Below are 27,000 nucleotides of genomic sequence, written 5' to 3' on the forward strand. Positions count from 1 at the left end.
AAACTCAAAATGGATCAAAGACCTAAATTTAAGGCTGGACAATATAAAACAGTTGGAGGAAAACACAGGCAGAATACTCTTTGACATAAATCACAGCAATATCTTCTTTGATCCACCTCCTAGAGTAATAAGAATAAAAACAAAAACAAATGGGACCTAATTAAACTCAAAAGCTTAGGCACATGGAAGGCCATGTGCTCAAAAGCAAAGGAAGCCATCAACAAAATGAAAAGACAGCCCATAGAATGGGATAAAATATTTGCAAATGATGTGACTGACAAGGGATTAATCTACAAAATATACAAATAGCTCACATAGCTCTATGTCAAAAAACAAACAACCCAATCAAAAACTGGGTATTAGATCTAAATAGACACCTCTCCAAAGAAGACATAAAGATGGTCAATAGGCACATGAAAATCATCACTAATTATCAGAGAAATGCAAATCAGAACTACAATGATGTATCACCTCACATTGGTCAGAATGGCCGTTATCAAAAAGTTTACAAACAATAAAGGCTAGAGGGGGTGTGGAGAAAAGGGAACCCTCTTGCACTGTTGGTGGGAATGTAAATTGGTACAACCACTATGGAGAACAGTATGGAGGTTCCTTAAAAAACTATAAATAGAACTACCATATGATCCAGCAATCCCACACCTGGGCATATATCGAGAGAAAAACATAATCTGAAAAGATACATGCACCCCAATGTTCACTGCAACACTACTTATAATAGCCAAGACATGGAAGTAACCTAAATGTCCACTGACAGAGGATTGGATAAGAAGATGTGGTACGTATATACAATGGATATTACTCAGCCAGAAAAAAGAATGAAATGATGCCATTTGCAGCAACATGGATGGACCTAGATATTACCATACTAAGTGAAGTAAGTCAGACAGAGAAAGACAAATATCATGTGATATCACTCATGTGGAATCTAATTTTTAAAAATGATACGAATGAACTTATTTACAAAACAGAAACAGACTTACAGATATTGAAAACAAACTTATGGTTACCAAAGGAGAAAGAAGGGGGGAAAAATTAAATCAGGAACTTGGGATTAACATACACACACTACTATATATAAGATAGATAACCAACAAGGACCTACTATATAGCACAGGGAACTCTTCTCAATATTATGTGTTAACCTATATGAGAAAAGAACCTGAAAAAGAATGAATATATGTATAACTGAGTCATTTTGCTGTACACCTGAAACTAACACAACACTGTAAATCAACTATACTGTAATAAATTTTTCTGAAAAAAGAAATGTAAGTAAATAAATAAATAAAAAATGAGGATGTGGTAAGACTGCACCACTCTTTTCACATCTTTGGTGGTGGTTCTAATACCTGAGGTTCCCCCAAGGAATGTAGTATTGCTTTTGATTTATTATTTTTTTAGGCAAGTGAAATACCACATGCTTCCTTTGGTCTTTTAGACCATAATAGCCTTTACTGTAAGAGTCTGGGAGCTAAAGTGAGGATTCTACTATCTGCTGAGGGTCGCTATTTAAACTACCACACAGAAACTACAAAATAAACCATGAGTGATAATCAGGGTTCCACTGAGACCGCTGAGAGATATCCTGGTTAAAAATCCATTTATCTCCTAAACGCAGACTCTGTGAACTCCCACTACAATGGCATCCTGTGTCCCCAGGTACCAGTGTTGTTGCAAAGTCGGTGTTCAATAATTCCTAGAAGTTTGAGGTAGTTGCCTAGTCTCAGTGTGCAGTGACCATGAAAAATGTCTACAGGTCCCACTGGGGAAGGGGACTCCTCTTATATGTTTGTGATATTACTGAACTGTCTTCCTCAAATGTGCCTGCCTCCTTTTCAAAGGGCTCTGGGTCTATAAAGTAAGTCAGTCTAGAGATTGAAGGAACAGTAACAGTTCCCTATACCACTGGCTCAATTCAGGCAAAGTCCTGCAGTAAACCAGGCCCCTACACGTAAGAGAATGAAATTATAACAATATCTCATGTCATATACAAAAATTAACTCAGAATGGATTAAAGACCTAAATGTAAGACTGGAAACCATAAAGCTCCTAGAAGGAAACATAGCAGAACACTCTTTGACATAAATCATAGCAATATTTTTTTGGCTCTTTCTCCTAAGGCAACAGATACAAAAGCAAAAATAAACAAATGATATCTAATCAAACATAAAAGCTTTTGCACAGCAAAGGAAACCATCAACAAAATGAAAAGACAACTTACTGAATATCCAAATATATAAACAGCTCACACAACTCAACAGCAGAAAACCAAACAATCTGATTTTAAAATGGTCAGAAAGAGGAGCTTCAAGATGGAGGAAGAGTAAGACGTGGAGATCACCTTCCTCCCCAAAGATACATCAGAAATACATCTACATATGGAACAACTCCACAGCACACCTGCTGAACGCTGGCAGAAGACCTCGGACCTCCCAAAAGGCAGAAACTCCCCACGTACCTGGGTAGGGCAAAAGGAAAAACAGAGACAAAAGAATAGGGACGGGACCCGCACCAGTGGGAGGGAGCTGTGAAGGAGGAAATGTTTCCACACACTAGGAAGCCCCTTCGCGGGTGGAGACTGCGGGTGGCGGAGGGGGGAAGCTTCGGAGCCACGGAGGAGAGCACAGCAACAGGGGTGCGGAGGGCAAAGCGGTGAGATTCCCGCACAGAGGATCAGTGCTGACCAGAACTCACCAGACAGAGAGGCTTGTCTGCTCACCCGCCGAGGCGGGCGGGGCTGGGAACTGAGGCTCGGGCTTCAGTCGGATCCCAGGGAGAGGACTGGAGTTGGCAGCGTGAACACAGCCTGAAGTGGGCTACTGCCCCACAGCTGGCCGGGAGGGAGTCCGGGAGAAAGTCTGAACCTGCTGAAGAGGCAAGAGACTTTTTCTTGCCTCTTTGTTTCCTGGTGTGCGAGGAGAGGGGATTCAGAGCGCCGCTTAAAAGAGTCCCAGAGACAGGCGCGAGCCGCGGCTAAAAGCGCGGACCCCAGAGACGGGGATGAGACGCTAAGGCTGCTGCCGCCGCCACCAAGAAGTCTGTGTGCGAGCACAGGTCACCCTCCACACCTCCCCTCCTGGGAGCCTGTGCAGCCCGCCACTGCCAGGGTCCCGTGATCCAGGCACAACTTCCCTGGGAGAACGCACGGCGCGCTTCCGGGTGGTGCAACGTCACACCGGCCTCTGCCGCCACAGGCTCACCCTGCATCCGTGCCCCTCCCTCCCCCCGGCCTGAGTGAGCCAGAGCCCCCAAATCAGCTGCTCCTTTAACCCCGTCCTGTCTGAGCGAAGAACAGACGCCCTCAGGCAACCTACACACAGAGGGGCGTCCCAATCCAAAGCTGAACCCCAAGAGCTGTGCAAAAAAGAAGAGAAAGGGAAATTTCTCCCAGCAGCCTCAGGAGCAGCGGATTAAATCTCCACAATCAACTTGATGTACCCTGCATCTGTGGAATACCGGAATAGACAACGAATCATCCCAAATTGAGGAGGTGGACTTTGGGAGCAACAATATATATATATTTTTTCCCTTTTTCTATTTTTGTGAGTTTGTATGTGTATGTTTCTGCATGTGATTTTGTCTGCATAGCTTTGCTTTTACCATTTGTCCTAGGGTTCTGTTGGTCCTTTTTTTTCCCTTTTTTTTGGTATAGTTTTCAGCGCTTGTTATCATTGGTGGATTTGTTTTTTGGTTTGGTTGCAATCTACCTTCCCTTCTAATACTTAAAAAAATTTTTTTAATAATAACTTTTATTTTAATAACTTTATTTTATTTTTTCTTTCTTTCTTTTATTTTCTTCCCTTTTATTCTGAACCGTGTGGATGACAGGCTCTTGGTGCTCCAGCCAGCCGTCAGGGCTGTGCCTCAGAGAAGGGAGAGCCAAGTTCAGGATACTGGTCCACAAGAGACCTCCTAGCTCCACATAATATCAAACGGCGAAAATCTCCCAGAGATCTCCATCTCAACGCAAAGACCCAGCTCCACTCAATGACCAGCAACCTACAGTGCTGGACACCCTACGCCCAACAACTAGCAAGACAGGAACACAACGCCACCCATTAGCAGAGAGGCTGCCTAAAATCATAAAAAGGCCACAGACACCCCAAAACAAACCACCAGACAAGGACCTGCCCACCAGAAAGACAAGATCTAGCCTCATCCACCAGAACATAGGCACTAGTTCCCTCCACCAGGAAGCCTACACAACCCACTAAACCAACCTTAGCTACTGTGGGCAGACACCAAAAACAACAGGAACTACGAACCTGCAGCCTGTGAACAGGAGACCCCAAACACAGTAAGTTAAGCAAAATGAGAAGACAGAGAAACACACAGCAGATGAAGGAGCAAGGTAAAAACCCACCAGACCAAACAAATGAAGAGGAAATAGGCAGTCTACCTGAAAAAGAATTCAGAATAATGATAGTAAAGATGATCCAAAATACTGGAAATAGAATGGAGAAAATAAAAGAAACGTTTAACAAGGACCTAGAAGAACTAAAGACCAAACAAATGGTGATGAACAACACAATAAATGAAATTAAAATTCTCTAGAAGGGATCAATAGCAGAATAACTGAGGCAGAAGAACAGATACGTGACCTGGAAGATAAAATAGTGGAAATCACTACTGCAGAGCACAATAAAGAAAAAAGAATGGAAAGAATTGAGGACAGTCTCAAGAGACCTCTGCAACAACATTAAACACACCAACATTCGAATTATAGGGGTCCCAGAGAAGAAGAGAAAAAGAAAGGGACTGAGAAAATATTTGAAGAGATTATAGTTGAAAACTTCCCTAATATGGGAAAGGAAATAGTTAGTCAAGCCCAGGAAGCACAGAGAGTCCCATACAGGATAAATCCAAAGAGAAACACACCAAGACTTAAACTAATCAAACTATCAAAAATTAAATACAAAGAAAAAATATTAAAAGCAGCAAGGGAAAAACAACAAATAACACACAAAGGAATCCCCATAAGGTTAACAGCTGATCTTTCAGCAGAAATTCTGCAAGCCAGAAGGGAGTGGCAGGACATATTTAAAGTGATGAAGGGGAAAAACCTAAAACCAAGATTACTCTACCCAACAAGGATCTCTTTACAGACAAGCAAAAGCTAAGAGAATTCAGCACCACCAAACCAGCTTTACAACAAATGCTAAAGGAACTTCTCTAGGCAGGAAACACAAGAGAAGGAAAAGACCTACAATACCAAACCCAAACAATTAAGAAAATTGTAATAGGAACATACATATCGATAATTACCTTAAATGTAAATGGATTAAATGCTCCAACTAAAGACACTGACTGGCTGAATGGATACACAAACAAGACCCATATATATGCTGTCTACAAAAGACCCACTTCAGACCTAGGGACACATACAGACTGAAAGTAAGGGGATGGAAAAAGATATCCCATGCAAATGGAAATCAAAAGCTGGAGTAGCAATTCTCATATCAGACAAAATAGACTTTAAAACAACGACTATTACAAGAAGTAAAGAAGGACACTACATAATGATCAAGGGATCAATCCAAGAAGAAGAAATAATAATTGTACATATTGATGCACCCAACACAGGAGCACCTCAATACATAAGGCAAATACTAACAGCCATAAAAGGGGAAATGGACAGTAACACAATCATAGTACGGGACTTTAACTGCCCACTTTCAGCAATGGACAGGTCATCCAAAATGAAAATAAATAAGGAAACACAAGCTTTAAATGATACATTAAACAAGATGGACTTAGTTGATATTTATAGGACATACCATCCCAAAACAACAGAATACACTTTCTTCTCAAGTGCTCATGGAACATTCCCCAGGATAGATCATATCTTGGGTCACAAATCAAGCCTTGGTAAATTTAAGAAAATTGAAATGAGACTAGATATGAATTATAGGAAAAACTCTGTAAAAAAAATACAAACACATGGAGGCTAAACAATACACTGCTTAATAACCAAGAGATCACTGAAGAAATCAAAGAGGAAATCAAAAAATACCTAGAAACTAATGACAATGAAAACACGATGACCCAAAACCTATGGGATGCAGCAAAAGCAGTTCTAACAGGGAAGATTATAGCAATACAATCCTACCTTAAGAAACAAGAAAAATCTCAAATAAACAATCTAAACTTACACCTAAACCAATTAGAGAAAGAAGAAAAAAAGACCCCAAAGTTAGCAGAAGGAAAGAAATCATAAAGATCAGATCAGAAATAAATGAAAAAGAAATGAAGGAAATGATAGCAAAGATCAACAAAACTAAAAGTTGGTTCTTTGAGAAGATAAACAAAATTGATAAACCGTTAGCCAGACTCATCAAGAATAAAAGGGAGAAGACTCAAAATCAACAAATTAGAAATGAAAAAGGAGAAGTAACAACTGACACTGCAGAAATACAAAGGATCATGAGAGATTACTGCAAGCAACTATATGCCAATAAAATGGACAACCAGGAAAAAATGGACAAATGCTTAGAAGTGTAAAACCTTCAGAAACTGAACCAGGAAGAAACAGAAAATATAAACAGACCAATCACAAGTGCTGAAATTGAAACTGTGATTCAAAATCTTCCAACAAACAAAGCCCAGGACCAGATGGCTTCACAGGCGAATTCTATCAAATATTTAGAGAAGAGCTAACAACCATCCTTCTCAAACTCTTCCACAATATAGCAGAGGGAGGAACACTCCCAAACTCATTCTACGAGGCCACCATCACCCTGATACCAAAACCAGACAAAGATGTCACAAAGAAAGAAAAGTACAGGCCAATATCACTGATGAACATAGATGCAAAAATCCTCAACAAAATACTAGCAAATAGAATCCAACAGCACATTAAAAGGATCATACACCATGATCAAGTGGGATTTATCCCAGGAATGCAAGGATTCTTCAATATACCCCTATCAATCAATGTGATACACCATATTAGCAAATTGACAGAGAAAAACCATCTGATCATCTCAATAGATGCAGAGAAAGCTTTTGACAAAATTCAACACCCATTTATGATAAAAACCCTGCAGAAACTAGGCATAGAGGGAACTTTCCTCAACATAATAAAGGCCATATATGACAAACCCACAGCCAACATCATCCTCAATGGTGAAAAACTGAAATCATTTCCACTAAGATCAGGAGCAAGACAAGGTTGCCCACTCTCACCATTATTATTCAACATAGTTTTGGAAGTCTCAGCCACAGCAATCAGAGAAGAAAAAGAAAAAAAAGGAATCCAAATTGGAAAAGAAGAAGTTAAGCTCTCACTGCAGATGACACAAAACTATACATAGAGAATCATAAAGATGCTACCAGAAAACTACTAATGCTAATCAATGAATTTGGTAAAGCAGCAGGATACAAAATTAATGCACAGAAATCTCTTGCATTCTTATACACTAATGATGAAAAATCTGAAAGTGAAATTAAGATAACACTCCCATTTACCATTGCAACAAAAAGAATAAAATATCTAGGAATAAACCTACCTAAGGAGACAACAGACCTGTATGCAGAAAAGTATAAGACACTGATGAAAGAAATTAAAGATGATACAAACAGATGGAGAGATATACCATGTTCTTAGATTGGAAGAATCAACATTGTGAAAATGACTATACTACCCAAAGCAATCTACAGATGCAATGCAATCCCTATCAAACTACCACTGGCATTTTTCACAGAACTAGAACAAAAAATTTCACAATTTGTATGGAAACACAAAAGACCCCGAATAGCCAAAGCAATCTTGAGAAAGAAAAACTGAGCTGGAGGAATCAGTCTTCCTGACTTCAGACTATACTACAAACCTACCCTAATCAAGACAGTATGGTACTGGCACAAAAACAGAAATATACATCAATGGAACAGGATAGAAAGCCCAGAGATAAACCCACGCACATATGGTCATCTTGTCTTTGATAAAAGAGGCAAGAATATACAGTGGAGAAAAGACAGCCTCTTCAATAAGTGGTGCTGGGAAAACTGGACAGCTACATGAAAAAGAATGAAATTAGAACATTCACTAACACCATACACAAAAATAAGCTCAAAATGGATTAAAGACCTAAATGTAAGGCCAGACAATATGAAACTCTTAGAGGAAAATATAGGCAGAACACTCTATGACATAAATCACAGCAAGATCCTTTTTGACCCACCTCCTAGAGAAATGGAAATAAAAACAAAAATAAACAAATGGGACCTAATGAAACTTAAAACCTTTCCACAGCAAAGGAAACCATAAAAAAGACTAAAAGACAATCCTCAGAATGGGAGAAAATATTTGCAAATGAAGCAACTGACAAAGGATTAATCTCCAAAATTTACAAGCAGCTCATGCAGCTCAATATCACAAAAACAAACAACCCAATCCAAAAATGGGCAGAAGACCTAAATAGACATTTTTCCAAAGAAGATATACAGATTGCCAACAAACACATGAAAGAATGCTCAACATCATTAATCATTAGAGAAATGCAAATCAAAACTACAATGAGATATCATCTCACACCAGTCAGAATGGCCATCATCCAAAAATCTACAAACAATAAATGGTGGAGAGGGTGTGGAGAAAAGGGAATCCTCCTGCACTGTTGGTGGGAATGTAAATTGATACAGCCACTATGGACAACAGTATGGAGGTTCCTTAAAAAACTAAAAACAGAACTACCATATGACCCAGCAATCCCACTACTGGGCATATACCCCGAGAAAACCATAATTCAAAAAGAGTCATGTACCACAATGTTCATTGCAGCTCTATTTACAATAGCCAGGACATGGAAGCAACCTAAACGCCCATCGACAGACAAATGGATAAAGAATATGTGGCACATATATACAATGGAATATTACTCAGCCATCGTACAGAGCGAAGTAAGTCAGAAAGAGAAAAACAAATACCGTATGCTAACACATATATATGGAATCTAAAAAAAAAAAAAAAGGTCATGAAGAACCTAGGGGCAAGATAGGAATAAAGAGGCAGACCTACTAGAGAATGCACTTGAGGATACGGGGTGGGGGAAGGGTAAGCTGGGAGAAAGTGAGAGAGTGGCATGGACATATATACACTACCAAATGTAAAACAGATAGCTAGTGGGAAGCAGCCGCATAGCACAGGGAAATCAGCTGGCTGCTTTGTGACCTCCTAGAGGGGTGGGATTGGGAGGGAGGGAGACGCAAGAGGGAAGAGATATGGGGATATATGTATATGTATAACTGATTCACTTTGTTATAAAGCAGAAACTAACACACTATTGTAAAGCAATTATATTCCAATAAAGATGTTAAAAAAAAATCGTCAGAAGACTTGAATTAACATTTTTCCCAAGAAGACATACAGATGGCAATCAGGCACATGAAAAGATGCTCAACATTGCTAGTCATCAGAGAAATGCACATCAAAACCCCAATGATATATCACTTCACACCTGTCAGAATGACTATCATTCAAAAACAATGCAAATAACAAATGTTGGCAAGGATGTGGCGAAAAGAGAACACTCGTACACTGTTGGTGGGAATGTAAATTGGTGCAGCCACCGAGGAAAACAGTATGGAGGTTTCTCAAAACACTAAAAAATAAAACTGCCACATGACCCAGCAATCACACTACTTGGGTATACCTGAATAAAACAAAAATGCTAATTGGAAGAGATACATGTGCCCCAATGTTCATAGCAACATTATTTACAATAGCCACTATATGAAAGCAACCCAAGTGTCCATTAATAGATGAATGGGTAAAGAAGATGTGGTTTATGTATACAATGGAATATTACTCAGCCATAATAAAGAATGAGATTCTGACATTTGCCACAACGTGGATGGACTTAGAGCATATTGTGCTTAGTGAAATAAGTCACAGAGAGACAATATATCACTTATATGTGGAGTCTAAAAAATAAATGAATATGAAAAAAAACAGAAACAGACTCACAGATATACAGAACTACGGGTTACCAGTGGGGAAAGGGAAGCAGGGAGGGGCAAGATAGGGAGAGGGGATTAAGAGGTACAAACCACTATGTGTAAAATAAATAAGGTACAAGAATATATTGTACAGCCTAGGGAATACAGCCAATACTTTATAATAACTTTAAATGGAGTATAATATATAAAAATATTGAATCACTATGTTGCACACCTGAAACTAATATAAAATTGTAAGTCAGTTACACAATTTAAAAAAATAAAAAATAAAACAAAGCAGTTTAAACTCTTATTTATGCATTTTCATTCCCATGCAACCCAACTTAACAATAAGACAATGGATTACAGTCTACGCCTTCCTTCGATGCTTCTGAACAATTTTGAGTTGGAGACCTTTTCTCTCCCAGTCCAGCTATGCTCAATATCACAAATCGTCACTTTTTTGCCTCAATCAGAGGAAAGGGATCTTTGGCTTATCTCCTCTAAAGGAAAGAACTTAGTTTCAGGACATAAGAATCCTGGATTTAAATTTCTCACCCTGACAGCAGGAAAAACAAAACCAAAAAGATAACTATCTGACACCCTTAACCTGTCTGGTTTCAGTTGCCTCATGTGTAAAATGGGAATAAAGCTACCTTTTTTTCCTGACCCATACACTTTCTTGTCTTCCCTTCAAGGCTATGTTGCTTGACTCCTATATTGCACTTTACCTGTGTTCCAGGACACTCTCGGGGCATTTGTGTCTGCTGTTCTGATGGAGATGTGGACGGTAATAGGTGCACTCCTTTCAAAGAAGAAGTCATATACTTCCAACTCCACCTGTAAACAATTGCATATGAACCACACATTGACCATTTATAATATAAAATACCATTATTTCTGGGCTATACACCACAGATGGAGGCAAAACTGATTCAGGTTTCTGCTGTTGCCTGATCTCATTTTTGACAACCTAATCTCACTTTTTCAGGCTGTAGGTCTTGTTCCTTAGTTTATCAGTGTTTTTAACTTTTCCTCTCTGTGAAAGAAGTTCTTAACCCCAAATAAGCAAATATGCTAGACATGTTTCCCTGCATTTGCTCAGAAGACTATGTCAGTCCAGCATCAGACCACTAGAGCCTCTCTCAAAGCAGTGGTTCTCCACTGGCAGAGCCTCTTCAATGACTCCATGAATACCAAATAGGCTAGCAGCTTTGTCTCTCTTCCTTCTTACCTCATAATGTCTCCTCTCAGAATGACTGCTTTTTGGTGGCTGATAGGCAATTTGCATGTCACTTAGGTCTTTCCAGGTGAAGGAGGACACCGGTCTGGTGTGATCCCACAGGTGAGTCACATAGCCTTGGCGCGGGGCTTTAGTAATGTTGAACACCAGCAAGGGTTTGGGGGTCTCATCCTCTTCACAGTCCAGAACTGATGTAGTCAAAGAGGTCAGGATGAACTGATCCACTTCCAGAATAAACATGGCCATGAATGCAGCCCTTGGAATCTGATTAGGGATGCCAGCTCTGATATAGACGGGTAACCACACACTCTCTGACTTTTGAAGGAGAAAGAAAAGATGAAGGGGGAAACAATATAAATGATGCTATAAAATCAGGGTAAATAGTATGATATTTAACACATTCCTATTTCCTTCACGCCAGCCTGAGTATGTGTCTTTTACTGGTGGGGCACACAGAGAACTAATGCTGAGCTCATACTTGAGGAAGCTCAGTGGCCAGAGGCAGAAGAATAATGGTATCTGTGCTGGGATCAGTCTCTAGTCCTTGTTTGCCACAGGAAGGAATAAACAAGTGTTCTCAGATGTGGAGCAAGTGGGACAGAGTGTTGGTCTAGGGTCATCCTGGATCCTGACCTTTAGGGTGCATCTGTGAGAAGCCAAAGAATCTGAGCAGAAAGAACCTGGAAGTGGAAATCATATCCTAGGAGTGTCGAAAGGAGCTGCAATTGACCAATAAGGTTAGAAATGTACTCTCCCAAGATGAGAGGCCTTCGCAATGGGGGATCTCCAGAGGAACCATGAAATTGCCCCGAGACTAAGCAGCAGCTTGAAACATCTGCCAGACTCAGAGAACATGAAGTCATATTCCATCAGTGCCTGGTCCAATAAGACCTCTCTCTCCAAACTTCTCCAAACCACCCACCCCCCAGCCTGGAAATTCAGAAACTAGTCAGCAAGGCTCAAAGAAAGAGAGAAACAGAAGAAGACAACCCCACCCCCTTCTCACTGCGTGATTTATAAAGACAAAGGAGTGATATGCTGAGACAGGACAGAGTTTACACTATTTAGTCTTCAGGAGCCATTGAAAAACATTTGAAGATTTACAATTTAAACAAGAATGGGGAAATTACAGTATGAAAGGACTGGTGCCGAACAATAAGACCAATTAAACCTAGAGTTAAGCCTAAATAAATGTTATTTGAAACATACTAACAAAATGGATACAAATGTCAAAAGAGTGTACTTGAAATAAAAGATGATGCAAGCAATCATAAGGTATAAAAACGATAAACTGGAACTAAAGTTGCAGATTATATTAACCAAGCCTGCTGGTGAGTAACTGCAGTGAGAAAGGATAGATAGGATCAATCCTCATAATATATAGGAAGGATGCAAAAGACTTCATTTTTTACTTTAAATGTTAAAAATATAGGTTAAAGAATTTTTTTAATTTTAAAGTGGGATAAAGATTTTTCAAATAAGTAAAGATAAAGGCTAAGAAAATATAAACTAGAGTGCAAGATAATTGCTTTTAACTAGCAAGAAAGCAGAAAACAAGATGATAGAAAAAAACCCACAGATATCCATTATTATAGAAATATAGCCTATATTCTCTTGTTCAAGACAAATATTCTGAAATTTAAATATCCAATTATATCTACCTTACCAGAGAGGCACTTAAAATTATATACAAAGATTAAAAGTAAAAGGATGATCCTAACTTATCATGTAAAGTTTGCAGTTGTAACCATAAGAATTTCAAAGAGAAATGAATTCAAGGCAAGAAACATTAAAAAGGACAGTGTGGGCAGTTGACAGTGATAAAATGTACAAGACAAAGATTCTTATAAGCATCACTATATTTAATACTATTCTGGCCAAACCAGTGGAGAAAAGAGTAGAAAAAAGAGGAATAATTATTGAAAAAGAAAGGAAAAAATTATCATCATTAGTGAAAGATGTAATTATGGTCTTTAAATGCCCAAAGAATTGAAAAATTTTTAGAATAATTGAATTCAAGAATGAAGCCAGACAAAAGAAGATTAGTCTAAGAAATAGCTCTCCTATCTATCATCGGTAACCAATGAGAAGAAATAGTGGAGGAAAAGAAGACTAGTCATAATAATTTTACAAAAACAAATTGTCTAGGACTGGACTTAAGTGTGCACAACTGACATGAAGAAAACTACAAACTTTACAGAAACATATAAAATATCATTTGCCTCGATGAAGTTAGATAACTTTTGTCTGGATGAGACAACTCAATATGGAAATGTTCCAATATTCTAATTCTTCCCAAAATAATTTATAGTTTTAATCCAATCCTGATAAAAAATATTTAGGGGCTTTTTTAAAAAACTAACATAAATATTTAATTACTTGCCTAGAACTAAGAATAGGTGAGAATGAATAAGAAAATTTTGAAGAGGAAGGACTCATGGCTATGAGGAAGGACTTGCCTGTAAAATGTTAAAGTCTATTATAGACCTTTTATATTTAGAATAATATGGTACTGGCACAAGAATAGGTAGGCAAATCTAAGGAACAAAAGAGCTAGCCTTGAAATAGACACATAATATCTTTCTATACAATAGAAGACTCATCTAAAAACATGTCCATTATTCAACAGTGTTGAAAATTTTGGCTGCTTGGAAAAAACTGTTCTGTGTTTCAAAATATGATAAAATTCATTTCAGGCAGAATAAAAAGGCAAATATAAACAGGAAAATGTTTTTAAATCTATAAGAAATTACGGGTGAACAGTCATTTAGTCACTTGATGAGGAAGGACTATACCAGCATAAAAATTAAAAAATAGCAAGATACAAAACTTCAAATACAGTATAAATTCAGTTCCATAAACTAACTCTGGTGTGCATGCCTCCCCACTCACTCTGTATGTGTGTTTGTGTATGTGTGTGTAAGGGTGTATATATATAAAAATGGTGGAAATACCCCTAGTTTTGTTTTCTTATTTTTCTTTCTGTGCTTTTAAAAAAAAAATCCTCTGCTGTTGAGCATATTACTTTTATATCTGTTTGTGACATGCCAAATTGACTATGGAATAGGTTAATTCTAAATAATACAGGAAGGTTATTTTAAAGGGGAAACTCCTAACAAAACTGATCTGAAAACATAAAACCCTTTATCAATATACAGAGGAAAAAGAAGAAAAATCAATTAGGAGGAAAAATGGCTCTAATTTTTTTTTACAGATACAAAAAAGCATTAAAAGGGAAAGGAGTTTGACGTCAAAACGAACAGAAGACACATACTAGTCGTTAAGAGACGTAGGGTTTAGTCTTGACTCAGCCAGGCATGTAGAGTCAAGGTTCGCGAGGTTCACGATTTCTCTGGCTACCACTATAAAACAAGGGGCTTGGGCTAAGCCAATTACTTCCAAACCTGGCTGATGATCAGTTTTTTCACTAGCAAAATATGTAGAGAGGTTATTACGTGTCCAACTTTGTGCCAAGTGCTTTGTAAGCATTATCTCATTTAATCCTCTCAATAAGAAGTACGACTATGCCCGTTTTAAGATTTTTAAAATGAGGCATAAAGTACAAAGTCACACAGCTAGTTAACATTTGAACCCAGGCAACCTGGGCCCAAAGTCATGCTCTTAACTGTTAATGTTAGGCTCAAATCTATTCTTTCAAAGCTCCCCAAGTGATTCACCTGATCAGTTTGACCAGACTACCTCAGGGTTTTTCCAAATCTCAATTATAAAATTCTATAATCCTGTTTACTCATTTCCTTATCATTCCGTGTTTTATTAATTCCTGTGGTAATAATGTTCAATATTTGACTGGGTCTGTTAGGAGAAATCCTAGTGAGAAGTCAGCCTGTGAAAGACGGAGGTCTTCCACAAATGTCATCTCAGATCACCTTAAATCAGCACAAAATCTGAGCTGTTTCAGCAGGTACACAGTCACCCCAGCTTCCCAAATAAACAAGTTACAGCATACATGAATTAAGAGAATAGCATGTCAAATCTCTTATATAGGCTGATTTCACTTTCTGTCATCGTTTCCATGGGAAGAGATCAAAGGAAAGAAAGGGCAGGAGAATGTAAAAGAGATTGGAAGATGCAGGAAGTCCTTGGGGGGCTGTCTCCTTGACAACCCAGTCCTCCAACTCAAAGTCTGAAAGAGTGAAAATGATATCATCTGCTACAGCCATAAAAGTAGGACTGAGCTCCCCCTCTCTCCCAGATTCCTGTGGCCTTGCAGAGTGGGTGGGTGGACCCTCTGATTTCCTCTAACAGATGAAAGGAGGTTCTAATAAAGGAGTAAATGAAGCATCAAAGAGTAGGAGTTACAAGCGCAGAAACAGGAATCTGAGGAATACTGAAGGGAACGGGAGAAGAAAGTTAGCATGTAACCTGACCCAGGTCCTTTCTAAGCTGCTTCAGTGATGATAGAGCTACAAGAGAGCCAGAGAAGGGAAACTATGTACTGATATTATATACAAAAGCTACTGTTTCAAGCACGTACTGGCAGAACAAGTCTGCAGTTCGCTGAGCTGTTCTACCCACAACCATACAGGAACCAGCACAAGCGCCCCCGTGGAACTGGCTTTCTTGCTGTGGATCAGCTGGGGACACAGACACATAACCCCACAGACTCTACCTTGTATATGATTTTACTCCTGCTATCTGTGAGGTCCAGTCGGATGGAGATGTAATCAATGTGTGGAGAAGGGGGACTCAGATGTTGATATCGAAGCCCCGACAGCAAGAACTCCTCACAGCTCACTTTGAGACTTCCTATTTTCTTCAGTCCCAGGGGACATCTGCCACCAGGACACTTCAGTTCTGTTCCCAGTTCTAGAATGTACAGCAGTGAATTAAGAGAGTCACTTGTACATTAATGATTGTAAAATTTAAAAACCCATCCTCCCTCCCATGGGTACTCATTCCCTCTCACTGCCCAAAGACTACTCACATGTACCCTCCAATCATTCACTGAGTAGGTTGTCATTTTCTTGAAAACCTGTCATTGCCTTTACTGAAAAGAACAGTTGACCAATTATCCAATCAGGTTCTTAACCACCAAAAGTGACCAAGAGAAAAAATATATAAAATGCATTTTCTGGTGCTGGACCATCTTTGACTAACAGGCTCACTGTAGGCCTTCCACTGTCCTGCTCTGGTCTTCCTTTACAGCATCCACTTCCATGGTACCATCATGCCATCTCTGTTAGAATATTCTACTCACTGAAATTCACTCCCCTTAGTGCTTGTCACACACTCAAATTCTGAAAACCTTTTCAGGTCGACTTAATCTTTTTTCTAAACCTTTCTTCAAATATTCATTGACCACCTGAGCCAACCTGCTGTCTCCCACTGAAAACCACAGTCATCTCTCCAACACATAGTCTTTTGTCTCTGTCCAACTGCCTTTTTCACTCCTGCACAGTATATGATACTCACAGGCCACTTATTTGTCTAGTGGCCTTTTGCACATTTCCCTGATGTACAAAATGGGTATCCTACTTCCTACCCTGTGAAGGCTGTGAAGACCAAATGAGATGACTTATTGTGCATGTTTTCAGCTATAAATTTCTGTCCAAATTCAAGGTATTACTGTGATTATGATTTTCCCTTATATTTTTTGGTCTTCCCACAGTGCTTGAAACACTATTATGCATCTAGGAGGTACCCGAAATGTGATAATTAAATGAATAACAGAAAGAACGTTATCCATTAACTCTTCCTGATTTAAACCATGGCTGCTGCCCACCAGCTCTACCTCAAACCTGCTCCAAGTCTAGTAATACTTAGTAAATTCACCAGCTACTTTTGCTACCACTGCCATTGCTACCTACTATTAATAATAACAGCTGACAGTTACCGAGCACTTGCTATGAGCCAGACACTGTGTTAAGCACTTTTGTGTCTGTGTGATCTCATTCACTCCCATCTTTATACAATCCTATGGAACAGCCACTATCCTTGTCCATTTTACAGAGACTTAGACAGGTTAAATAATTCACCTAAAAGCACACAGGGAATAAATAGCAGAGGCAGTTTTCAAGCCCGGGTTTTTCCAATTCCGAAGTCTACACTCTTAACCACTAACTTACATTTTTCAACCAGCTACAAATTATATTAAGTAAAAATCTTTGTCATGGTAGAAGATGACCATTTACAGATCTGTCAGCTTTAGTAACATCCAGATAAGTATTAAAACATATCATACGAGACTCAGGGAAAAAACTGTGTGGTTGATCTCCACGAGGTTCTTCCGGCCAGGGCTCCACCACAACCAGCTGGCCATGGGCTGGCAGCCGAGTTCCCACAGGGTCCAGCCTGACTGTACACTCCAGACTAGTCGTCCTCTCATAATCAAATCTGAGCAGGTTTTTATCAATGGCTCGGGACAGGCCATAGAATTCAGACACCTCCAGTACATTGTCACTCATACGGATGATGTTACAGTCTGGTTCCAGGAGATAGACCCGCAGGATAAAGGTTTCCGTGAAGGTGTCTGTCTCAGTCAATCTGTGGACAGAACAGAGCAAAGGCAATATTATTGGTGCCCATGTACTTCTGATATGGTGTACTAACTTGGCTGGAAGCTTAAAGATTGGCTTTCACACAATCAGTGTGTCACGTAGAGTGTGGATTTTATTTTACACTCTACTCTCAACCTCTCTCTTCTTTTCCCTTCTTCTCCTTACCTTGGTGACAACTCCTTTTCCTGTTTCTTCCCTTTCCAATGACCCTTCTTTTAACACCTTCTCTCAAATCCATCATCGATACTGGTATTTAAAGACTGCTATGAGCTCAGAGTCCCTTCTCTAGCATGTGTGCAACTTAAGAGTATCCAGCATGTATAATTTATGGATTGACTTTTAATTCAGGAGTGAGGGGGTGAGGGGTTTCTGAAGCACCAAGGCCCTTTTGCTCTTCAGAAATGCCACTACATGAATAGTCATCTACAGTCTAGTTGGGGTGCTCTGCTCAGCGCTTGGCATATAAAGGGTATTCCGTGATTGTTACCTCCATTCCCTTCATTCCCTTAGTGACTCTGTTTTCTGGATATTTACAGAGACCAGCAGATAGGGGTTGTCACTCTTTACTGAAGGGAGAAAATTAATGGGTGATGGGTGTGTATCAATAATGCAGCTCCTAACTGACGTGCTTTCACGATGGCCCGGGCAGATACTAAACTCTTCATGAAGAGTATATCATTCAGTCTTCACAGGAATCTAACATAAGTGTGGTTAATCCCATTTTACAGATAAGGAAACAGGCACAAGGAGGTCAAGTAGCTTGCCAAAAGGGCTAGAGACGAGGTAAGAGGGTAATAAACATGCTCCCTGGTTTTCTGCCTCCAACTCCTCTGAATATTCTATTTTAAATCCTCAAGACCAGGGAACTTGACAGGTCCTCTAACTCTGCCCTTCATGTGTGCTCCTCTACCCTCCCCATCCCTCAGAAACTCAAGGAAGAAAGAAATAGGAACAGCTAGAATTCATTAGCTTTTCCAGCCCTTCCCAGCAAGCTCTTTGAAGCTAATTTGTTTTTTAACTTTAAAGTCTTAGGAAACTCAAACAGCCTTGTATGCTGATTGCATAGCTTCCTAAGGAACCCTTTGGTGCCATCGCATTTCCTGAGCACAGCATTCGGTTCACCCCTCTCTTTCGGCGCTTGTCATTCTGAATCACAGGTAGCGACCCATCTTTTGCATGAGACCATGAGAACCAGTCTATGTCTCCTCATGTTTTTGTTTCCTATGTCTAGCATGGGCCTAACCTATAGCAGATGATCATAAGTGTTTATAGGATGATTCACTGTGCTACAAAACTCTAGACTCATATTAGTCTAGTGCTTAAGGGAAATTCATGCTGCCGTATTTTACTCTTAAATACTCTTAAAAGCAACAAAAACCAAGTAAAATCTATATAAGGCCTACTCCACCTACACTGAATTCTCAGTTGCTTCTATAAAGTGAGCAATACCATAACCATGAGCTTATATTTTTTTAACATCTTTATTAGAGTATAATTGCTTTACAATGGTGTGTTAGTTTCTGCTGTATAACAAAGTGAATCAGCTATACGTTTACATATATCCCCATATCCCCTCCCTCTTGAGTCTCCCTCCCACCCTCCCTACCCCACCCCTCTAGGTGGTCACAAAGCACCAAGCTGATCTCCCTGTGCTATGTAATTTTAAATTAACTTTTTATTTAGATATAATACACAGACCCTAAAATTTACCTTTTTAAAGTTTATAATTCAGTGGTTTCTAGTATATTCATAAGGTTATGCAACCGTCATGCTCCCTAATTCCAGAACATTTTTATGACCCCCCCCACCATAAAAATCCACACCCATGAGCATTCACTCCCCATTCACCCCTTCCTCAACAGCTGGCAACCACTAATCCACTTTGTCTTTATGGATTTGCCTTTTCTAGGCATATCATATAAATGAAATTACACAATATGTGACCTTTTGTGTCAGACTTCTTTCACTTAGCGTAATGTTTTCAAGGTTCATCCATGTTGTAGCATGTATCAGTACTTCATTCCTTTTTATGGCTGAATAATATTCCATTGTATGGATATACCACATCATGTTTACACATGCATCAGTTAGATTGTTTCAACTTTTTGGCATTTATGAGACATGCTGCAGTGAACATTTGTGTATAAATTTTTGTGTAAATATATCTTTTATTTCTCTTATGTATATTTAGGAGTAGAATTGCTGGGTCATATGGTCACTTTGTCCAACTCTATAATTGATTTTTTGAACCTTTTTAAAATATAACATGTTGAAAAATAGAAGATATTGCACTTCTAATAAATAAGCAGTTGATAATCAAAAAGAAGAATTTCATTCACTTTTGGAATATATTTTCCTCCTAATTCTCATTAAAAATTTGTAGTTTGTAATCTCCATTTTTTATCATAAGTGGGGAATTGAATGACCAGAGATACCCATACAAGAACTCTAAAGAGAAACAGGAGAGGGCTAATAATTTGCCACAGAAATGCCCCAAGGAAGATGATATAAATAAAAGTAACTGAAAGGTTGCTACAATTCTTGCCTCACCCACTCAGGTCTCCAGTTCCTACTGCGAATTACTTGTTTGAAATCTAGTAACTCCCATCATAATAATACCTATCCAAAGAAAAAGAAGTACACAGAGTGGTTATCTGCTAAGGAATGAACAATGCTTCTATGCTGCTTACCTGTAAAGTCTAAGCTTCACTGTGTCTTCATCAAGAATTGGGCAACCGTTGTGAGTATACTTTACTTCATTGGGAAGGAAATGGCAGTCAAAGACCTAGTTCACATGAAGAAATGGATACATATCTGTGAGAAAACTGGTACATTTTTAAATTTTTCCAGCAGTAAAGTACTGCCTGAAGAAATTATGGTCTCTTAGCATTGTGTGTGTGTGTGTGTGTGTGTGTGTGTGTGTGTGTGTGTGTGTGTGTGTGTGTGTTTTAACCATCACCACCTGTATCCACCCCCATGCCTATGACCATCCTGCTTATATAGCTGTGTTTTGCTTTGAGAATATCTAAATTATGAAAATCCAAGCAGATCAGGCAGATAAATTAAGCAGTGATTATCTCTAAATAACTATCTTTTCCAGTGTATAGTACATTTAAAATATGGTTCCATCTTTCAAAATGTTATTTACCAACACCATAGCAACTGAGTCAGAGAGGTCTACCTCTGTGTATGTAGAAACAGGCATGCATTACCCCACATACAAACACGCTGTATTAGCTCTGTATTTTTTTCTTCTCCTTTTATTGCTTTCTTTTCCAAATAGTATATTTAAAAATGAAGCCACTTACTACAGACACTATTGTGGTCGATCAGAGCCAAACACGACCCACAGATGTTTCTCATTTACTTGCAAAAGCCTGCTTTTATTAGTTATGTAATAGCAGAAATGACTGATGAGACAAATAACAATGTCAAGGCAATTTTCTCTATTCAAACAAAATTATAATTAACTGTATCACCTCACTCAGAACTACTAAGGATTGCTAATTGTTATATTCTGGGAGTCATAGTTTTTAAAAGAAGAGTTTTCTCTTCCATTCACACCATGACCCTCATTCTGCCCGATCTGACTTGGTAGAGTTCTAAGAAATACCCTCGAGGTATTCACATATCATCACTGTTGAGTTCATGCTATTTAGCCTGTACCTTGTTACAGCCTCAAACATTTACAAACAACATAATCCTCCCTGAGAAGACTTTCTCACTAATACAAATGATCGTTTCCTACAGACATCTTTGGTTCCTCTTTTTAATTGACAACAAGGAAGGAGATAAAGGAAAGACCTTTCCCATATCATTGACAGATAGTCACTGTAACAAAGAGACAATCTGCTTTGTTAAAAGAAACATCTGTTTTATGTTTCATAATATGTTTTCCTTTTATAAAAGGCGACAACCATAATTCCATAAATTTACTAACTAAAACAAAGGAGAGCTAAATCCTTTTCTAATTACTGTCTAGCTTTGTTTTTTTCCACTTCAATTGCTTTTCAATTACAATTTATAATTAAATTGTCACACATTCCTAACTCATTACTCACTTTAATGACAGCAAACTCGTTCAAACTAGAGATATTTTCTACTTCTGCATTTCCTATTCAAAAGAGCGAGCTCAGTGCTAAACGGGGGTGCTTTTCCACCCAGGAAATTTCTTGCTTTGGGTCAGGGGTGAGAAGTACTGTGAGTGGGTAAGTCTTGTCCTAAAACATGAGGAAAACATATTGCCATCAACCTTCTCTAATTGACTATCTCGAGAAGGTTATCGAGACAGAAGGTACTCGTGTGCACCAAGTGAAATCCCTTTCCAAATAACCAATAGGAAAATGAACCTGTTGGTCCTACGACAAACTTCAGTAATGGAATGAAAACACTGATTGAACAGATGTTAAACAAAACATTTTCTGTACAACTCACATGAAACGGTTCATTACACAGCAGGGTGTTGTTAATACAGTCATCTCGCTAGGAATGGGCCCAAATAAGCCTGCTTTCAACTTACTAGTAAGCTCTATTAAAGAGTAATGTTTAGGATGTGTGTGTGTGTGTGTGTGTGTGTCTGTGTGTGCATAATTGGCTTGGCTATGCTTGGCTGCGTTTAATTTCAAAAACTCCATAAGAAATCAATCCCTGGGGAGAACTGCATCAACCTGAATTTAGTACAGCTACATATTGCAAAAAAGCAGTTTTCACTTAGGGATTTTGTTTGTGTTGAAATTATCATAATGAAAAAATAGGATCACCAAGTGGTTTGAGAAACAAAGTTTTCCGGACATACAGATTTCATGATAGTACACAGTTCTCATATTTGACCAAAAGGCAACGAAACTCCACATTTTAATGGACTCCTTTCCACAGAATAACTGTTAGCAGCTATATATCACATATTTACTTTAGATGATATAAATCTGTTTGAGATGTCAGATGTACCTCTGGATAGACATACACTAAACATTATCTTTCAATCAGCACATTAGAGGACCCTTTGGGGATGTTTGGAGCCCTGCCCCTTTGCCTTGCAATGCAGACTTCCCTAAATCAGATAGATACGTTGTTTCTGTTCCACATTGTCTTTCTAGTAATGGATTTTTGCCAGAAAATCAGCGAAAGTTTGAAAATGAGACAACTTAGAGATCTATCACAACACTTGATCCTTGTGACCAAATAAATGTTTTACCTAGTTCTAGTCACGTGGATCCCTTTTTGCTCTCCAGTGCCTCAGAGCTAGCCACATAGTGAAGACTATTAAAATATCACTGAAAATGATGATATTTTTCATTACTCTCATAGAAAGTGCTATATGAAGCACTTGAGAAGTCATAGGCTATTTGGGATGGGGAGAGGATATCCCCAGAGGCTGGTTTAAGTAACAGGAGATCCTCCCCAAAATGCTTTCTAAGGAGGGAGAATCTGGTGAATAATAGGCCTTTGGTTTTGCATGCTTGGGGCCAGAGCTTAATACAGCTGGACCATAGATTACCCCAGTGCGCTACAAGGAGGAATCTTTCCTCTCTTCTTATCTCACAAAATATATTCAGCCTTACTTCTAAATAAATGTTGCACACATTTTTTTGATATATTGATTGGAAGGGTTACCAAATTATCAGTTCATCAGTCTTTATGAGGCATCCACCTTTTTCCATATAGCCCTGGGTCTCTGCTCTATCAGGGATCCCAGACATCTAGGATTCGGGTCCTATTTTGTTGCTCCCCAAAACTCCAAGGATTTGCTTTTGACCCCCGTGCCTGTAGTTAGGGCTCCACGGCCTGCTGCTGAGCCTATTCGTGTCACCTACTCATCGCATTTAGTGCACTGGGGCTCCAGACATGAGCTATCCCAGGCGTCTCCTTTATCCCTAACTTATAGGTGCCAATCACACTTTCCAGCATAAGTTATGTTGGGTGAAAGTGGGGAGATGTTGCACTTACCACACAAATGGGAAAACCAGGGTGACCTGGGTCCATGAGCACATACTAACATTTTTTAGATGCCCATCTGAAGCTCATTGACTGACAAAAGAAAAACTCACAGGAAACCGGAGGGAGACATTTAGTCACAGTCACATGAGCCATACTTCCAAAGTGAGAGCCTGCCATAGCATTCTGATGTGTTTCAGAATCAGACTATAACTGTAATGGAAGTAAAGGAAATGTCCAGAGATGTCAACTTGAGCTAGCATCTATCTCAGTCTCTTTAGTTCATCTTTACGACATCTAATACCACTTTTGAATAAGCCGATAGAATAGTTTTTTAGCCAAATAGAGAGGAAGAGGAAGAATATTAATGCTCACAGTTCAGCAAACAGAAATGCTGTATTTTGCTAGGAGCAGCAGCCATACCCAGCATTGAATATTCTGGAAACTGTTTGCCTTGAGAAGAAAGTTAAACCACAGTAGAAACAAGTAATAAGACCAGAAGCAATTTTCTATTGTGTATAAAGATAAGCTCTTTAAGCAAATGTATGATAATACAGACTTTCCTAAACCCAATGAATTAGAGGGTAACTCCACCCTACAAAAGGATTGAGCACCTAACACCCTTAAATGACAAGGTCTCCATGGTAGTGATTAAAGGGAAAAAAAATTTTTATGAAGACATTTTTGAAGAACAATGAATATTTAAAATGAAGTGTCTTCATATATCATTTCCAGATCTCATCCCTTACTCAAGGGAACGTTCAAGGGATGGTAATAGATTAAAATGTCTTCGTGTTTAACTTTTGCTATTCTGCAGTCACAAATGTGTGCTAAAGATGTCCTGAAACCCTGATATCTTATCCAAAGGCACTCTGGCCATGGGTGAGATAATTTGGGGGCAGGAATAGTCCCATGAAGATTGACCATATCACACCACACAGGAGACTGCCCACTCCAACCCGTTTTCATTCTCTCTCCCTCTCGTTTACTTCTCTCTCTCTCTCTCTCTCTCTCTCCCCCCGCTCTGTTTTTTTCTCTCTCTCCCCTAAGATTCTCATAGAGTGGCCATGTACCTAAAATAAGATGTGATTCCCTTACCATTATGCCTTTTCCTGGCTGATTAGCTGTTTTATAAGGAATATTTACACAAGATTTCGTCAATAAGAGAGGATAAATTGGAAAGACTTGTCAATTTGGTACATTACTAATTTTAAAAATGCATCCATCCATATCTGTTCGAACCATCCTTCCTCCAGAGGGGTTGACATAAATAGGAGTAACTCCTGTTGGTTTCAAGGCTGTAATCCACAGTCACCCAAGAACATTCAAAAAACAGGTTTGACCAATCTCAAATCATTACCTCGTATACCTGAAACTAATGTTATATGTCATTATACGTCAAAAAAACTTTTTTTAACAGGTTTCACCTTGCATAGAAAAAACAGTGCAGTATTATGCCCGCTAACTGCAACTCCACCGTTTCAGATTTGAACACCTTACAACACTCACCTCTGGTAGCTTGAAGGAAGAGCTTGATCTCTCTCTCTCTCTCTCTTTCTCTCTCTCTCTCTCTCTCTCTCTCTCTCTCTCGCTCTCTCTCTCTCTCTCTCTCTCTCGCTCTCTCTCTCGCTCTCTCTCTCCCCCACCCCCAACATTATCACACACTCTCATTCATACACACTATTAAATAGCAAATCTCAGATATGACCTACCTGTGGAGTGAGTTTCCCAACCCTCTGGGTTATTGGTTCATTCATCACAACCTCCACTTTGCAGGCATCTTTCTCTTTGGGGATGGCGAACTTCAGGTCATCCTGAGACAGGAAGGCGGAGCTGCCCTTCATCACCCTGACCCCTCGGTTAACACGGATGAGGGTGAGGCTGGCCCAGCCTGGGAGCAGCCTGAGCAACAGCAGCAGGGCACCGAGCCCACCCCAGCGTAGAGCGCTCATGCCGACAGGGGCCAACTCGTTTCCATCCACCAGTGAAATCCCTTCAACAAAGGAGGGCTTCTGTGCCTTCTCCAGGGGTGTCAGCTCATAGTCCAAGGGGCAGGGCAAGGGGTCCCGACAATGTGCCCCAAGATCTTAACACGTCCCTTTCATTTCAAACTCAGACAAGGAGGTCTTTCAGGCAGTCCCAGAGCTTTTAATAAAACTCGCTGATCACTCCTGACAACGCCCGGCAAGATTAATGTGCCTCCCAAGTGCTTTTTTAATCCTGCAAATGGGACGAGGAGTTGGAGGAAAGTGAGAGAGAAACAAAAAGGTTTATGTGGCTTATTCAAAAGACCCCCACCGACAAAGGAATCTTTCAACCAGCCTGTAATTTCAGCTAAATTAAAAACAAATAAACTAACTTGACCTCCAGGGGCATCTGAAAGGCAATGCAGCCATTTCATTCCCGGGCGGTAACTCCTGCTTCCGGACTCAACGGGCCCCAACAGGGACGTCAGTTGTGTGGTCCGACAGGAGGCAGCCCGCCTCACGGCCACGGGCAGCGTTTGCTCCTCTGCGTTCAGAGAAGGTTGTTGAACTCTTTGCTTTTGTCTTCTCACTTGATAAGTGAGGACTGTAACCTCATTTGTGCAAGAGAGCTGATAGAATTACTTGCCCACTGTTTGAAAACATGATTAATTCTAAATCAGTACAACCCACTCAAAAAAAAAAAGGCTTAATAATTTGTCACATGGGCACAATTTTGACTTTGCTGGACAATGAAGACGCCTAAGAAACGCTTGAGTGGAAACTGGAGAAAAGACATTTTTTCTAAGTGATCATTTGGGGTTTTGTTTAGGTGTAACAAGGGCTAGGAATCCAGTAACGTAGTTTCAACATATACAGCTAATGACACGGCAGATGTACGTGCATTTATACATCATCTGCAATGCTAACTACATAGAAAGTATAGAATTCGCACAAGTGGAGTCTTTTTTTCTATTTTAACCACTTAGAATTTCATGAGTATTTCTCTGTGTCCCATAAGAACAGAAATGATTTTATCCAAAGTGCAAGGTATTGAAATATATCTTTAATTCCAAGATAAGATTAGGTGAACCAATCATATCCACGATTAGTTATCCATGACAGACCATAATGGTGGTTTATTATGCCCATTGGAAGGTCTTGCATTTTCATGATTTTAATGATTTCTGCACACGGATACTGAAATGTTTGTCAGAAGGTGTAGACAAAAATGCCACTATTGCCCACCTCTAATACATTAAGGGAAGGCTCATTCTCTTGTCCCTGTTTGAAACCTTTCACTTTTGAGACAGTGCGTGACATGTCACCTAACACCTGGGGGCAGGCGGGTGCACACTTCACAGAGCAGCCTGTTTTTTATGGT

General features: G+C 39.4%; 1 protein-coding gene across 1 annotated transcript in view; it reads right to left on the reverse strand.

The window, feature by feature from the left end:
* FREM1 (FRAS1 related extracellular matrix 1) overlaps positions 1-25,604 on the reverse strand; it is a 152,881-nt gene extending 127,277 nt beyond the window's left edge. Inside the window, exons 1-6 of the mRNA XM_030840603.2 lie at positions 25,365-25,604; positions 20,409-20,503; positions 17,403-17,704; positions 15,831-16,027; positions 11,192-11,515; positions 10,689-10,797 (exon numbers count right to left, since the gene is read on the reverse strand). Of these exons, the coding sequence (XP_030696463.2) occupies positions 10,689-10,797; positions 11,192-11,515; positions 15,831-16,027; positions 17,403-17,704; positions 20,409-20,503; positions 25,365-25,604 (1,267 nt within the window). The remainder of the gene's footprint in view (positions 1-10,688; positions 10,798-11,191; positions 11,516-15,830; positions 16,028-17,402; positions 17,705-20,408; positions 20,504-25,364) is intronic.
* Between the last annotated feature and the right edge of the window lie 1,396 nt (positions 25,605-27,000).

This window comes from Globicephala melas, chromosome 6 (assembly GCF_963455315.2).
Source record: "Globicephala melas chromosome 6, mGloMel1.2, whole genome shotgun sequence".
In the NCBI taxonomy this organism is placed as follows: domain Eukaryota; kingdom Metazoa; phylum Chordata; class Mammalia; order Artiodactyla; family Delphinidae; genus Globicephala; species Globicephala melas.